The sequence below is a fragment of the Balaenoptera acutorostrata genome, chromosome 2 (assembly GCF_949987535.1).
Source record: "Balaenoptera acutorostrata chromosome 2, mBalAcu1.1, whole genome shotgun sequence".
NCBI classification, from domain to species: Eukaryota; Metazoa; Chordata; class Mammalia; order Artiodactyla; family Balaenopteridae; genus Balaenoptera; species Balaenoptera acutorostrata.
The window spans coordinates 115,526,234-115,541,998 of record NC_080065.1 but is presented as its reverse complement, the minus strand read 5'-3'; the positions used below and the strand labels follow the sequence as shown (position 1 = coordinate 115,541,998).

At 39.9% G+C, this 15,765-nt stretch overlaps 1 protein-coding gene across 1 annotated transcript in view; it reads right to left on the bottom strand.

Moving 5' to 3' along the window:
* The window catches only part of ADAMTS19 (ADAM metallopeptidase with thrombospondin type 1 motif 19), a 298,785-nt gene extending 283,394 nt beyond the window's left edge, over positions 1 to 15,391 (bottom strand). The window contains exons 1-2 of the mRNA XM_057540882.1: positions 15,307 to 15,391; positions 14,036 to 14,679 (exon numbers count right to left, since the gene is read on the bottom strand). Coding sequence (XP_057396865.1) covers positions 14,036 to 14,679; positions 15,307 to 15,391 — 729 coding nt within the window. The remainder of the gene's footprint in view (positions 1 to 14,035; positions 14,680 to 15,306) is intronic.
* Positions 15,392 to 15,765: the final 374 nt, after the last annotated feature.

The following is a 15,765-nucleotide window of genomic DNA, read 5'->3' as shown; positions in this document are numbered from 1 at the left end:
CTAGAGAAATGGAAATAAAAACACAAATAAACAAATGGGACCTAATGAAACTTAAAAGCTTTTGCACAGCAAAGGAAACCATAAACAAGACCAAAAGACAACCATCAGAATGGGAGAAAATATTTGCAAATGAAGCAACTGACAAAGGATTAATCTCGAAGATTTACAAGTAGCTCATGCAGCTCAATAACAAAAAAACGAACAACCCAATCAAAAAATGGGCAGAAGACCTAAATAGACATTTCTCCAAAGAAGATATACAGATTGCCAACAGACACATGAAAGAATGCTCAACATCATTAATCATTAGAGAAATGCAAATCAAAACTACAATGAGATATCACCTCACACCAGTTAGAATGGGCATCATCAGAAAGTCTACAAACAACAAATGCTGGAGAGTGTGGAGAAAAGACAACCCTCTTGCACTGTTGGTGGGAATGTAAATTGATACAGCCACTATGGAGAACAGTATGGAGGTTCCTTAAAAAACTAAAAATAGAATTACCATGCAACCCAGCAATCTCACTACTGGGCATATACCCAGAGAAAAACATAATTCAAAAAGACACGTGCACCCCAATGTTCACTGCAGCACTATTTACAATAGCCAGGTCATGGAAGCAACCTAAATGCCCATCGACAGATAAATAGATAAAGAAGATGTGGCACATATATACAATGGAATATTACTCAGCTATAAAAAGAAACGAAATTGGGTCACTCGTAGAGATGTGGATGGACCTAGAGACAGTCATACAGAGTGAAGTTAGTCAGAAGGAGAAAAACAAATATCGCATATTAACGCATATATGTGGAATCTAGAAAAATGGTACAGATGAACCGGTTTGCAAGGCAGAAATAGAGACACAGATGTAGAGAACAAATGTATGGACACCAAGGGGGGAAAGTGGTGGGGGGTGGTGGTGGGATGAATTGGGAGATTGGGATTGACATGTATACACTAATATGTATAAAATAGATATCTTATAAGAATCTGCTGTATAAAAAAATAATAAATTAAATTAAATTTTTAAAAAAGAAGATGTGGTGTATATTTACAATGGAATACTACTCAGTCATAAAAAAGAATGGAATAATGCCATTTGCAGCAACATAGATGGACTTAGAAATTATCACACTAAGTGAAGTCAGACAAAGACAAATATCGTATGATATAACTTATATGTGGAATCTATAATATAACACAAATGGACTTATTAATGAAACAGAAACAGACTCACAGGCATAGAGAACAGAGTTGTGGTTGCCAAGGGAAACAGCGGGGGTAGGGGGTAAATTGGGAGTTTGAGATTAACAGATGTAAAGTATTACATATAGAATGGATAAACAACAAGGTCCTACTGTAATAGTACAGGGAACTATATTCAATATCCTGTGATAAACCATAATGGAAACGAAAAAATTTTTTTAAATAAAAGAAGCTCTTAAATACAACATTTAAAAAATTAGAGTCTCATATGTGGATTCATGTCCTAACCCTGCAAAGACACTACATCTTTGTAACTTCCTATTTTGTATACTTTACTTGTATAACTCCAAATGAGTGGCTTTGAATACTTGTTCTCATAGATTATGAATTTTAAATCGTGTCCTCTATAATATGGGGCATCAGTAGCTAATTTTGTCGATTAGTCAACAGGGTATTCAAAAATATCCCCTAATGAATGCTTTAGAAATAATAATTTCCAGATAGCACAAAAATCTTCTGGATTGTTTATAAGATAGAAACTCTCCCAAAATTTATCTTTAAACACAATTCCTATCAAAGTCCCAGCTAATTCTTCACAGATACTGATAATCTGGTCCTAAAATTTATACAGAAATGCAAAGGTTCCAGAATAGTCAACAAAGCTTTGAAGGAGGAAATCAAAGTTGAATTTCCCCAAGTAAAAATATATATTATAAAAAAAAAAGAAAAAAAAAATTATAAAGCCTCCGAAATCAAGACAGAATGGTACTAACATAAGGATAAACATATAGATTTAAAAACAGCATTAATAGTACAAAAGTAAACTCATATTTATGGTTGACTTTTGACAAAAGTTCCATGGCATTTCATTAGGAAAGGATGGTCTTTTCAGCAAAGGGGCTGAAAGAAAATTGGATATACATATGCAAAGAGATTAATTCAAACCCTTATCTCACACCATACACAAAAAACTAACTCAAAATACATCACAGACCTAAATGTAATAACCATAATTATGGAAGATAACATAAGAGGAAGTCTATGTGACTTTGAGTTAGACACAGAGTTCTTCTTAGTTACAACATCAAAAGCACATTCCATAAAAGGAAAAAATAAATTGGATTTTTTCAAAATCTATAAAAATTGTCTTTGAAAGATACCATCAGGAAAAGGAACAGAAACCTCTAGACTAGAAGAAAACATTAGCAAATCCTATGTCTGACAAAGGATTTACATTCAGAGTATACAAAGAACTCTTAAAACTAAATAGCAGAAAGACAAAAAACCTAATTTAAAATAGGCAAAAGATTTGAATAGACATGTCACCAAAGATGATATATGAATGGCTATGAAAAGGGACATGAAAAGATGCTCAACATAGTCATTAAGAAATGTAAATTCAAACCACAATGAAATACTGCGGCACAGCCACAAAAATAGTTTTAATCAAAAAGAGACAATAACAAGCGTTGATGAGGATGTAGAGAAACTGGAATCCTAATAAATTGCTGGTGGGAACGTAAACTGGTGCAGTACTTTGTAAAAGAATTTGGCAGTTTCTTAAAATATTAAACATAAATTTACCATATCACCTAGCAATTCCACTCCTAGGTATCTACCCAAGAGGAATAAAAATATATATCTACACAACGACTTATACACAAATGTTTATATTAGCATTATTCATAACAGCAAAAAAGTGGAAACAGTCCAAATGCCCATCAACTGATGGATGAATAAACAATGACTTATTATTCAGCAAGAAAAAGAATGTACTATTGACACATGCTACCACATGGACAAACCTCAAAAACATTATGCTAAGTTTAAGATGCCAGACACAAAAGACCAAATTTTATATGATTTCATTTACATGAAATGTAAAGGTAAATCTATAAAAAGAGAAAGTTGATGAATGGTTGCCTGGGACTGGGGGTAGGAACAGAATGATTGCAAATGGATGTGAGGGACCCCTTTGGGGTGATGGAAATGTTCTAAAACTGAATTGTGGTGATGGTTGCACCGTTCTGTAAATATACTAAAAATCATTGAATTGCACACTGGGGTGAATGTATGGTATGTAAATCATACCAGAAAAAAAGATATTAGGGGAAAAATCATTCACAGTATCCTTTTCAATTTGTCACATTTTAAATAATGATTTACCCTAGAAAAATCAGCTTGACGTATTCTTGAATCTATCTTACTAATGAGAAATAATTAGGTTCTACTTAGAAAAATTTCTACGTAGGAACTTTCATCGTAAAATACCAGTTCAATGCCTTTTAAACATTACTAATTAGAACCATCTATTTTGAAGTGACAAAATTCTAACTGGAGATCTACAGAGACACAGGAATTATCCACATTAGTAAACAGAATGGAGCACTAAATAATTAAATTTTAAAAGACAGATATTTCCTCAATGAATTACTCATACTTTGCTAAGTATGTGTATACGTAATCATTATTTCCACAATAAATTACTCAGACTTTCTATTTTGTTGTAATAAACTGTTGAAGTTCTATTTATCTGTAAGCACACAACCAGACAACACTGTGAAGACCCTATGCTATCTATACATAAGTTCCTCTGTCAATAAATGAACTGCCTATCTATGAACAGGGCACACTAAAATATTTGCTGGTAATATAATACTTTTATAATGGAAATGTACCTATCACATTTTAGTTGCTATTACGTGCATTCAAATCCAAATTATAATGGAGATAGACAATTTGCACTAATCAGATTAGCTGATATAATTATCTGCCTGGCCACTCCTCTTAGCATGTTAATGTTTTTTGACTGTTAACCCTAATGAGCTTTACAGGACTCTTAACATACAAATTCTTGCAATATGAATGAGTAGATAAGCCTTGTTAGGTTATTTCTGCCATTTGAGATAGCTCACCATTTAATTCTCATGCATCTCCAAAGTCCTCTTAACCTGACCACACTGCTCTGCCATTCCGGTGTAGATAATCTCTCACACAAAGAGTTTCTAATTTTCTCACTTATTTTCTAATATGCCTCTACAATGTGCCTCAGTCTTCACTTAGCCACATCTAAACTTGGTGGTATGGTAGGCCCTTTACAATCTGAAGGTATGTTTCTTCCTTTATTTCTGATAAATTTTATTTTACTACAGTAACTATCATGAAACAGCTGGAGTAAGTCTCCTGCTATATTACCCATAAAACTGTTGATGACAATTTGAAATAATTCATCTCTATTTACTTCCAAATTCTAGAATGGGAAGCAAGTTTCGACTTTTGTATACTTTTTCACCTAAAGAGTAGGAAAACATTCATACTGGCATTAAGGTCCCATTATATCATCTCCCAACTAGTTCACATTTATAGCCTGTTGAATAATTGAAATTCATAAAATCCTTTCTAGCTCAGTGGCATCTGAGTGGGTTCCTGGAAAGATGTTAAAGGTAAGGACAGGAGGTATCCAAGTTTAGTATAGTTGGAGCTGAAAGACAGTATTAAAATTCATTCAAGACACATAGGATATGAAGTTTGATGGATGCAAATCCAGTCCTTAAAGATCCTGAGCTCTGGAGTTTTCGGAGCCACTAGAGTGGCTGCCCTCAAACCTGAGCTTGCACAGGAATGACCTTGGATTCTTCTGAAATACACTTCTTAGTTTTGAGGCTCAATCTGGGATTCCCATTTTAAATGGAGAATTCCCAGCTCCCACTACCTCACCCCCACTGCCGTGATTTTGATACAGGTGTTTGCACACCAGACTTTAAAAAACAGGGCATCAAGAAGCATGATCCAAAAGCCGATGGTGTGGGTTCACTGCAGAAAGTGGTCATACATTTTAGGTGAAGCCAGGCAGAGGGAAGAGGAAAAATCTGGGGCGAAACATCTTCATATGTTTGTGAAGGAAAAAAAAATGTTTAGGTCTGATAATTTTAATTGGAAAGCAAAACGAAGGCAGGAGCTGTTTAAATAATGCTGAAACTGGCTCATCAGCTCCATTCCCTGACCACCTGCGTTAAAGCCTAAACAGCTAATAATGTATTGCAAATATATGGATGTTAATTATGAAATGAAATCAGCTGGAAAAGGCAAGTACTAAACTATCTAATCCCCAAGGGCCTTCTTAACACCACCATGCAATAATTCTGTATGAATATCTGGGTAGCATTGAAATGGCTGAGTTCCCATTTTCTCACTTCTCTCAGTCTAGGGCTTGGCATTAGAATAAAGAAGAGATGGAGACAAGATGATGTGCTCACTATGGCTGCACCCTAAGTGCACTCTGCATCAAATTATGGTCCTCACTTGGCTGCGGGAATCTTAAAATTCCCCTTCAGGAACACCCCCTCACCCACCTCATCCCCCGCCACCAAATCATAACCCAAGGGGGACTACTGGTTCTCTCGGTGCTTTAAAGGTGCTTTAAAATACGTCGATTACTTCCCTAACTCAATACACTTCCCATCTATCAGGAACCTGGAACTCCTCTGATTATTCTTTATTTTGCAAACACAAAGCCATAAAACCATCTGGGTAAAAATGTAATTGTAATTAAGCGGAAACATTCAATTGTGCATGAACTCAATAAAAATGTGCTCTCTTTTACTGCTGCATAAAAAATGTTTTAAGACTGCTATACAGAATTTCCTGAATTTAAAAAGGTATACTATTTTTATGATTCACCTAATAAACTTCTAAGTATATATTAATATTAAATATTATCAAATAAATATTATTAAATAAACAAAATTTCTTCTCACAAAATTGGTCCATGCCTGAAGTCTCTCGGGAGGACACTAAGACATAGATTAATACATGATTAAAGGGGTTATTAACTTTTACTGTATAATATAGCTTTTTCCATCAGCATGATGATTCTTTTTACTAGAATTCACTATATCACTTCCTTAAAAAAAAGACTGGAGTATCTGCATATTGGCCACTCTAAGTACAGAAACTTCTTCCATGTGTCACTGTCAGCAGGAACATAATCATCCGTGCCGTTCTAACTTTTAAACAGGAAAACCATGGATGGTTTAAGGAGATTTGCACTTAAAGTTGATAAGGAAACACTGAACACTTAACTAAATCGAACCGTGAAAAAGACAGGTAGGACAAGTTGAGGCAAAGAGAAGTTTCCTTAAAAACTGTAAGGACCTTGAAGCAAGGACTATTTACCCTTTTGTTCTCTGGGTATTCGGCACAGTATATAGATGTAACTAGCCCACTACTGATGAATTCTTAGAGTGCTCTGCTCTTGAAAACAATGCTGCGATGAATAGGCTTATACATAAATCTTTTGCTCGTATGTGAATATTCCTCTAATATTGATACCTACAAGCAGAATTGCTGAAAAGTAAGCATGTTTAAAATTTAAATACATACCACACAAGAGGCTCTACCCAATTTACTCCCCTACAATGTATAAGGTTAAGTGTTCCCCAAGCGTGCCCACCAGATATTATTAATCTGCACAATCTGTGCCAATCTATGAACCAAAAGTGATGATTGAGAAAAAATTTTCCCTAGTTTCCTAATACATTTGAAAAAATTGTGTTTATTCGATATTTATATTTCCTTCACAGCATATCCACAAGAAAGTTAACAGTGCTTATCTATGGATGTTAAGATTACAGATGACTTATTTTATGTATTTTCTAAACTCTCTATACTCAGCTTGTATGATTTTGTTATTAACATTTATCTTTTTAAAATACTCATAGAAAGGCACTTCCCTGGTTGGCGCAGTGGTTGAGAATCTGCCTGCCAATGCAGGGGACACAGGTTCAAGCCCTGGTCCGAGAAGATCCCACATGCCGTGGAGCAGCTAAGCCCATGCACCACAACTACTAAGCCTGCACTCTAGAGCTCTTGAGCCACAACTACTGAGCCTGTGTGCCACAACTACTGAAGCCCGTGCGCCTAGAGCCCGTCCTCTGCAACAAGAGAAGCCACTGCAATGAGAAGCCCACGCACCACAACGAAGAGTAGCCCCCCGCTCACCGCAACTAGAGAAAGCCTGCGTGCAGCAACAAAGACCCAACCCAGCCAAAAATTTAATTAATTAATTAATTTAATTAAAAATAAATAAATAATATACTCATAGAAAAAGAGCACTGGAATGAGAAATGAAAAAGACCAAACACCTAATAGAAAAATGAGTAGAAGAAATGAACAGAAAGTTTACAGGAAAGGAAATGAGAATAAAAATATGAAAAGATAGTCAGTCTCACCATTAATATCAAAAAAAAATGTAAATTAAAACTACTTTGAGATAACATTTCTTGCCCATTAGATTTTACAAAGATCAAAATTTTTAATAATACCTATATTGGTGACAGCATAGCTGAAAGACATACTCTGTTTCTCTGCTGACCTGAGAGTGTAAAGTGGCACACCTCCATGGGGTACAATCAGGCAATATTGCCCCCAAATTACCAATACATATGCCCTTTGACAAGGGCATGACATAGGCAAAACGACGTATCTACAGAGTCTTATTCATTTAGCACTGTTCATAACAGGAAAATACTGGAATCCATTAAACGTACATCCACACCAAACTGATTAAGGAAATTATGCCACATTTTTGCAATCAGATAAAATGGAAGTACCAAAACAGAAAGGGGATTCTCTTTATGTACTCATATGTGATAATCTCACACATCAGTGTGTGTGTGTGTGTGTGTGTGTGTAAATAATGTGGCTTTTAAAAGCTCTTAATGCATTTTATTTGTTTATGCATCAATTACCTCTAGCTCACACGCTAGAAACTAATAACCCTGGCCAACTCTAGGAAGGAATACTGAGCAATAACTGGGGAAAGGCTGCTGGAGGAAGATTTTCATTGCATAACGTTTTGGAGGTTCTGTGTGGTAAAGTCTGAGTCCTTGGAATTTTGAAAATGATTTTATTCTGCCTTTAGGTCTGAATGGTAATTTGGCTGAATCTAGGATTCAAAATCACATTTCATCAGAAATCTGAGGCTATCAACTCATGACCCCCTAGCATCTGGTATTACTGATTCAATCTCTAATATCAATCTGACACTCATTTTATTGTAGATAATCTTTCCTTTATTAAACATGTAGGATTCTCTCTTTATCTTTGATTTTCTAATATTCTGCCACAATGAGTCTAGGTTTGGGTCTCTCTTTCCTTATGCTACTCTCTGTTTAGTGGTTGGTCTTTCAGTCTGAAGGTGTGCGTCTTCCTTTATTTATGGGGCAAATTTGATTCTGATACAAAAAAACATCTCTTTAACCTCTACCTAACCAACACTGGTTCCATCAACCAATTCATCTCAAATCACTGAATTAAATAACACTCTCCACGCCATCCAGAAAACATGATCACTGAGGCATGCAGTATGCCCAACACTCACTGAGCTTAGGTTCCCCTCTTGTCTTGTTGCACACAATTACTTCCACCAGTCAGCCTGTATGTTCACCAAGAATCAGCTATATTTGCTTGAACATATGTTCACAATATTTTGTAATTACATAATTTAATCAAACCTAAATATTAATGCAAGTGAAATATAGTGCAAAAGATGTCTTTGTTTCTATGAAAACTCTGGAAAAACTTGAGAAAGATTAAGTTGCTAAAAAAAAAAAAGTGCTGTAATTTTATTTGGGATGAAACAACCGTACAAGATTTGTAAGTTTTAAAAGTCCAGGATTCTACACATAAATTGCCTTGCATTTGTCTTTTAAATTTTATTCCAAATACAGAAACCTATATTGGAAATTGATCTTGGTGCATCGTGAGTAAGGCTCACCTGGAGCACGAGTTATCTGACCTACACTCAAAGGTGTAGTATCTGGCCTCACATCCAAAGCTTGGCTAATGAATGTATATTTTGGTGATGTATATTAGAATCATATGTTTAGGGTTCATTTGCATGCATTTTTAAAACTCTCTCCTTTAACTTATTTTTTTAAATTAACTCCCATTAAAGAAATTTGGACCATCTAGATCTATGATTCATGGCTCACAACTTTTCTTTCGTATTTTGCATCCATTTGTCCTTTATGTTCTATTCTGGGACAATTTCTGGGTTTGCCTTCTAGGTCACAAATTTACTTACCAGTTCATCTATGGAGTTTTTAATTCTAATGATCATATAATGTGAGTTCCATTGTATCTAATCATTTTTTACAGACAGCAGCTGTCCTGGTTTTTTTCCATGAATATATATCTACTCTTATTTTTCAGTTAAAGTATTCTATTTAATCTAGTAAGATTTTTGCTTCATGGTTTTAATCAACCAGTTTGATGACTCTCTTTTATATGGTTTGTTTTCTTAACAGTGTGATATTCTTAGGTGTCAGCTCATCTCTTTTTGTTGGTTTCCTACTCACCTATCTGTTGTGACCAGCTCTCCTCTAGTTATTTGGAGGCACAAGTGGGACCACCTACTGTATGCAGGAAGCCAATGGCTCAACTTTTGAGAGTGGAGACTCTCTATCCTCTGGTGTCACCCACATGTCCGGAAAAGCTCTACCACTATTCTCTCTGCTCTTGCCTAGGGACACACATTTGGCCTCTGCTACCTGGCACAACTGGACAGCAGACAAAACCAACAGTGCTGTTATTCAAGGGCCCCTTGTGCTCATGGCCCTCTCTTTCTCTGCAAGTGCAGTAGCACCTCTGCCATAGCTGCCTCCAATCACACATGTTCTCTAATGTCTATATGTTTTCCATTAATCCAATCCAAACTGTCTGCCGTCTTTCAGAAGATACTCAAAATGTCTGATGTACTGATGGCATTCTTTTAGAATACTGCTTTAGATTTATTTAGAATATCTTTTCTGTCATTCCTAAGATTTGGCTTGAACAAAGCAGCTGGATGTGTGCCGTTAATCTGCAATCTTTTTTCATTTGGATGTTGATTCCACTTCTACTCCAGTTCTCCTAGGTATGTACTACCTTTTCCCTGTCCTCATACCCTCCTCTCCTATTTCCATACTGGTACTTGATAAAGTTCCCTGTCCAAAAGGGATGCCCCAAATATTTAAGTGTTCAAAACTTCCCATGGTACCAAATACTTTGATTCACATAAGGAAGTAAATTGAAAAAACAAAACAAAACAAAATGGAATTTACACAAGGTTGCAGATTTTGCATCAAGAGCTAATCAGCATAACTACTATATAAAACTCTAAATTATAAAACTCTAAGTTTAAGTAAGTCTTAGTAGTTACTCTTTATCATCCTGGAAAAATAATCTAGATATTACTGATAGCCAGTAATCATCAATCTAAAGAGAATCACAGGCAAGGAATGTACTGATCTAGTTTATCCTGGCCCAGTGTTTAGTTGTGCTTTTTTTTAAAAAGTGTTAATTTTGAGCAAACATGACTGTTTCACTCTTTCGTGGAATTTAATTTGTTGCTTTTTTGTACTTTAATTTTTTAGAGATTACTATTTAAAACAGAATAACGTACTATATGTGTAATATTTTATTCAGTGATTTTTACTGGGTGCCTACTAAAAACTAGATATCTTACCATGTTCTGGAAATGAAGAGATGAACAAGAGAGTATCATCATAGCACTTGGGACATTCCTACATCTGTACGTAACACAACCTATTTTATGTCCCTATTTATATTTGTGACTGGCAAGCCAGGTTGGGAACTCCTTGAAACATACCACGGCTTTCTCATCTCCTTTCTGGGTTCTCTGTACCTACAAAATGCCTTGCTCAAAGGAGTCGTTCAATAAATGCTTAATTTCTGAATATTACTTATGTGCCCATTAGATCTCAATTATTTTTCAGTATTAGAGACTAATAAGGGAAAATAGTGAGGACACTTCATACATTAATTGCTAGATATACAAATACAACTTGTTCATTTTACAAATAAGGGAAATAAGATCCAGAAAGATTAAGTACTTTGAAGAGGCAGCACCAGAACCTGTAACCAAAATCTCCATTCAATCACTTTTCCCTTCACAGCACAAGTTAGATTGATATCTGGAGAATGAATTGGCCAGTCTTAACAAATGTTCACCACTTTGCAATACTTGATAACTGATGATCTATTTCCTTTGATAGAGACTTTTAGAACCTTTCAAATATGTAATAATTCAAAAGGTGTTGAGGAGTTCAGGCACAAGTGAGTAAAACTTGCTACTGAGAGAGGGAAAGGGAAGGTGACCTTTGTAATCTACTCTTTCCTGTGCAACTGACAGTCAGAAAGCTTTTACTAATTGAGAAGAAAACACTGTTGCAAACTAAAGGAGTTGCAATTTATAAAGAATGCACCTTCATATAAAGACATCATGATGCCTCACATTAGAATTACTGGATCACAGAATTTAAATAGAGAAAAACAAGAACGCAATCCTTCGATAATCAACAGTTAAACAGAAAAAGCCCGTACTCAGGCAGACAAGGCTTTTGAGGTCTGATCTCACCAGACAGTTTAGGATCACTTCCCCTTATTGCACCTTCTGGCCTCGTGGGAAGAAACTTTTTTTTTCATTCCCTTGTTAGGCTCTGCATTTTCTCATCTCCACTCAGTCTCTTCCTTCTATCTGTAACACTCCCAGCCCTTTCTTGCCTGGAGAAAGGCTCCCCATGCTTCAAAATCCACTGAAACTCTGACTTGGGAAGCCTTCCCCAACTCCCCAAGCGTGTGAGTTAACCTCGGGCATAACATTTGATTTAACATGCTGGTATGTCACTGTTTCATGACCACCTGTGTTGTATCTACTTGTATATGATGTTCTTCTAATCTGTGAGCCCCTAATGCAGGCTCTAGAATATATTTGGCATCCAACAAAATTTTCATTCTATCATCCAATTTTAAGTAAGTCATCAGATTCTCTCATTTTACTTATGAAAACTGGATCCCAGAGAGGAAAGGGACTTGTCAATCAGCAGGGAACAGGCCAATGTCAGAGCTCAGATAACAAATTATGCTTTCCCTTTCCTAATCCACCCTCATAAGGGAAAGGGCTGGCATGACAGAGTCTGGAGTAACAAACCCACCCTTCTTGGCTATTTGCCTAACTTTTTACTCAAAGTCTGACTGCTACACTGTATTGCTAGCAATGTCAGTTTTCCTCAATAACAAAGACTTCCCAGTTCAGAACACATACATATGTGGCTAATAGGAAAAGTGAGTAAAAGTCCAACATGATAAACAGGGAGGTATGTCAAACTCCTATTCAGTCTATGAAAAACTTACTCATAATTCTAACTTTGCTCCTTTAAGTATGGAGAGAAGGCATAGCTCATTTGGAAAATCTGACCGAAAGCCCACATTTCAACACAGTGAAATGCTTTATCCCCTATTGCTTCTACCGCACCAGCAACTTTCTATATGTAATTATTTAATCCCCGGCCAAAAACCCGTGGACAATGAAATCCCCACAAAATGTTTCCCCCAGTGAAGTGTTCAAACATCAGTTCCACAAAAAACATTTTTAAAAGCTTTTCATGTAAATTTTCCATGCCATTTTTTTTTCACTCATGGCTAAAAATGACCATATTTGAATATTCATCATTATGAGCATCTGGTAAAATACAGCCCTGTGCAGCATTTTACATCATTTGACTAGGGGATCTTAGAAGGGTATAGATAAAAATTTCCAATTTCATTTTGTTTGGATTTTTAACCATCTTTTTCCATTTCATGGTTTTGGGTGCCTTTGATTGTGCTGATATTTTATGCTGTCCATTACTATTGGATTTTTCTCCAAATGAACAGGTCGCTTTCAGTCAAGTCCTTGTGGATTTCATCAATGGCTCACTTGGAATATCAAAATGAAGTCACAAATCACGTGCGTGTTTACAATATTTTGTGGGTTTTGCCTTAAACCAACAGTAAAGTCCACAGTGATGATGGCTACACAACAATGTGAATGTACTTAACACCACTGACTGGACATATAAAAATGGTCAAAATTGTAAATTTTATGTTATGCATACTTTACCACAAAGTAAAGGTCAACTTACAGGAGGCAACAATTATCCCAAACCCTGGGTCAAAAGACAGGAGGGGAAATGGAATGATGATCTCTATTATTCAGACAGGGCAAATGGCTTTTACTTTCTAGCTCCAACAGGCCTCTTAGCCAGGCTCTCATCCCTGCTATCTTCCTCCATGGAGTGGAGAAAAGAAAAGAAACTTTTGCCAAATAAAATGTAAACCTTAGAAAAGAAATGTTAAATCATAGAACCATAACCCTTCAAGTACTGACTGGATTCTCATGTCATCCATTAGTCAACTGCTCGCAGCCTTTGAGTTAACTCCTTCTCCACTCGTTTCTCACAGGAACAGTGAACAGGTGTCCCGTGTGAGCGTGGATGTGTTTAAATTCCAGACAGCTGTCAGAACGTAACTCCCTAGAGGACTGTTCTGACAACTTTGAAGTGGGACATGAAAAAAACTATGAGATAATAGATGAGAAACTGGGGGTGAGGGGCAAACAAGGAGGAGATTCAGCAGGGAGCAGACTGGTTGTCTTCCAGTCTCCTAAAAAGACACCACGTGGTGGGCTTATTTTGAAAAGCAGAAATAAAACCAGTGGGAAGAGTTGCAAGGAGACACTTTTACCTAGTGTTTTGAAGAAACTTATGACCATCTAGCAGAAGGCTATTAATCCATCCAAGTAGCCTTCAGATTCTCTGACTGCCCTGGAGATGTTGCATGGGAGGTACACGGTAGAGACTCCTGGGGGGTGCAGACTAGGGCCAAGGTCAGGGCGCACTTCTTAAGGGGATGAGGTGCAGGCAAATCAGTCTGGTCTACGAGGGGGAGAGGGAGGGGTGGCAGGGGGAAGAGGAGAGCTGGGGAAGGAAAGGCGCTTACCAGGCCACCTCCGCAGGTGCTGAAAGAGGCCAGCGAGCCGGGGTGCCGAAGCACAGCCCCGGTGTAGAAGCAGGAGGCGTCGGGTGGCGACGGAGGGCGCGGGGCGGCGGCTGCCCGCGTGGGGCCCGGGCCTGGACTCGGCCGCTGTTCCACCGCGAAGCGCGGCGCCAGGAAGCGGCCGTCTCTCCGGAGCAGCAGGTACAGGTCCCGGGAGAAGGTCGGGATCCGCAGCAGTACCTCGTCGCCGTCCGGCTCTGCTTGCTGCGCTGGGGGCGGAGATGGGGGCGGCGGCGGCGGCTGCCACGAGGCCGGGGCGCCCGGGGACAGGGCGGCAGCCCCGCTGGATCCCCGCGGCACCTCCTGCGATTCGAGCTCCTCGTCCTCTTCGCCCTCCGGCGGCGGGGGTCGGGGCCGGGGCTCTGACCGGCCTTCCGCGGGCTCCTGGGGCGGCGCCGGGGCCACGGAGCGCACCTCGCGGGAGCTGCCGGCTGCCTGAGCCCGGGCGCCTCCGCCGCCCGTGGCGCCGCGTACCCAGCCTGGGTCCGCGCTGCCCCCGCTGCCGCCGACCGCGTCCACCGGCTCCCGGCGCCAGAGTGCAGGAAACACGACTTCCCACTCCTCGCGGTCGGGGGCGAACTGCAGCCCTGCGGGCGGGGCAGACAGAGAAGTGCGGGGCTTAAGGTGCCGCGATTCCAGTAGCAAAAGCGTCCCCGGGCACACACTCCGCACACAGGGCTCACGGGTAACGCGCTGGAGACCACCCGTCTAGCCCCTGAAACTCTCGCAACCCCTGAAGCCTAGCGATCAGATTACAGACCCCAGCACTTTCAAAATAAAAGTATGATTATCGGGGCAGGGGGAGGGGAAGAGTGGGGCTGCAAAGTTTGGTGACAGCACTTAGCTGTAGAAAAGAAAACCGGTGCAAAGACTCCAGCACAATTAAATGATTTCCTTAAGTATCTGCCAGAGCAAGGCTGAGCTATCAATTTCTTTACGTCCCAATTTTCCTCCAGGTGCTGTAAACGTACCTTTGCAGATATTATTACTCTCGGGAGAGGAAAACTAAGCATTTCACGTTGTTGAAATGAGGCCGCGAGAAGTGCGCTTCGGTCAGGAGCGTGACCCTCTCACCCGCAACCGCACGCCGGTTTTTATTGCTACCCGTGGAGCCCTGCTCACGGCGCACAGCTGCGCCAGCCCTGCCGACCCGTGCGTGCCCGGTCTCCGCTGGGGAAGGTGGAAAGCAAGCCCAAAGACACGGAAGAACTTACCTGAAACGATCCCATTCGACAGAACCCCCAGCTGGTAGAGGAGGCAGCAGATGTGAGTCAGGCGCATCTCGCGGCTCTTCCCCATACCGCGCTCCCGGCCCCGCGCGCGCCTCCTTGCGCGATCCACCGCGGTCGCAGCCGCCGCCGCCAGCGCCGCCGTCGCCGCCGCCGCCTCCCGGAGCGCAAGGAGGCCGGGCGGCGAGTTTGCCCAGGCCCTTTGTCTGCCGGGGGCGGGGGGGGTTGCTGTGTGACTCCGAGAGGCTGCTGGAGCACGGGTGGGGGTGGGGGTGGGGAGGAGCGGGGGCAGGCAGCGCCGCGGCCCCGCAGCGCTCCGGCTCCCTGGCGAATTAGGTGATGAGTCTATTTTCTGTGTTCTGGACGTCGCAGGAGTTTCCGGAGCCCCTCAGGACAGCCCCACAGTCAGCCGAGAGCCGACCGGCGCAAGACAGGCAGCGCTGC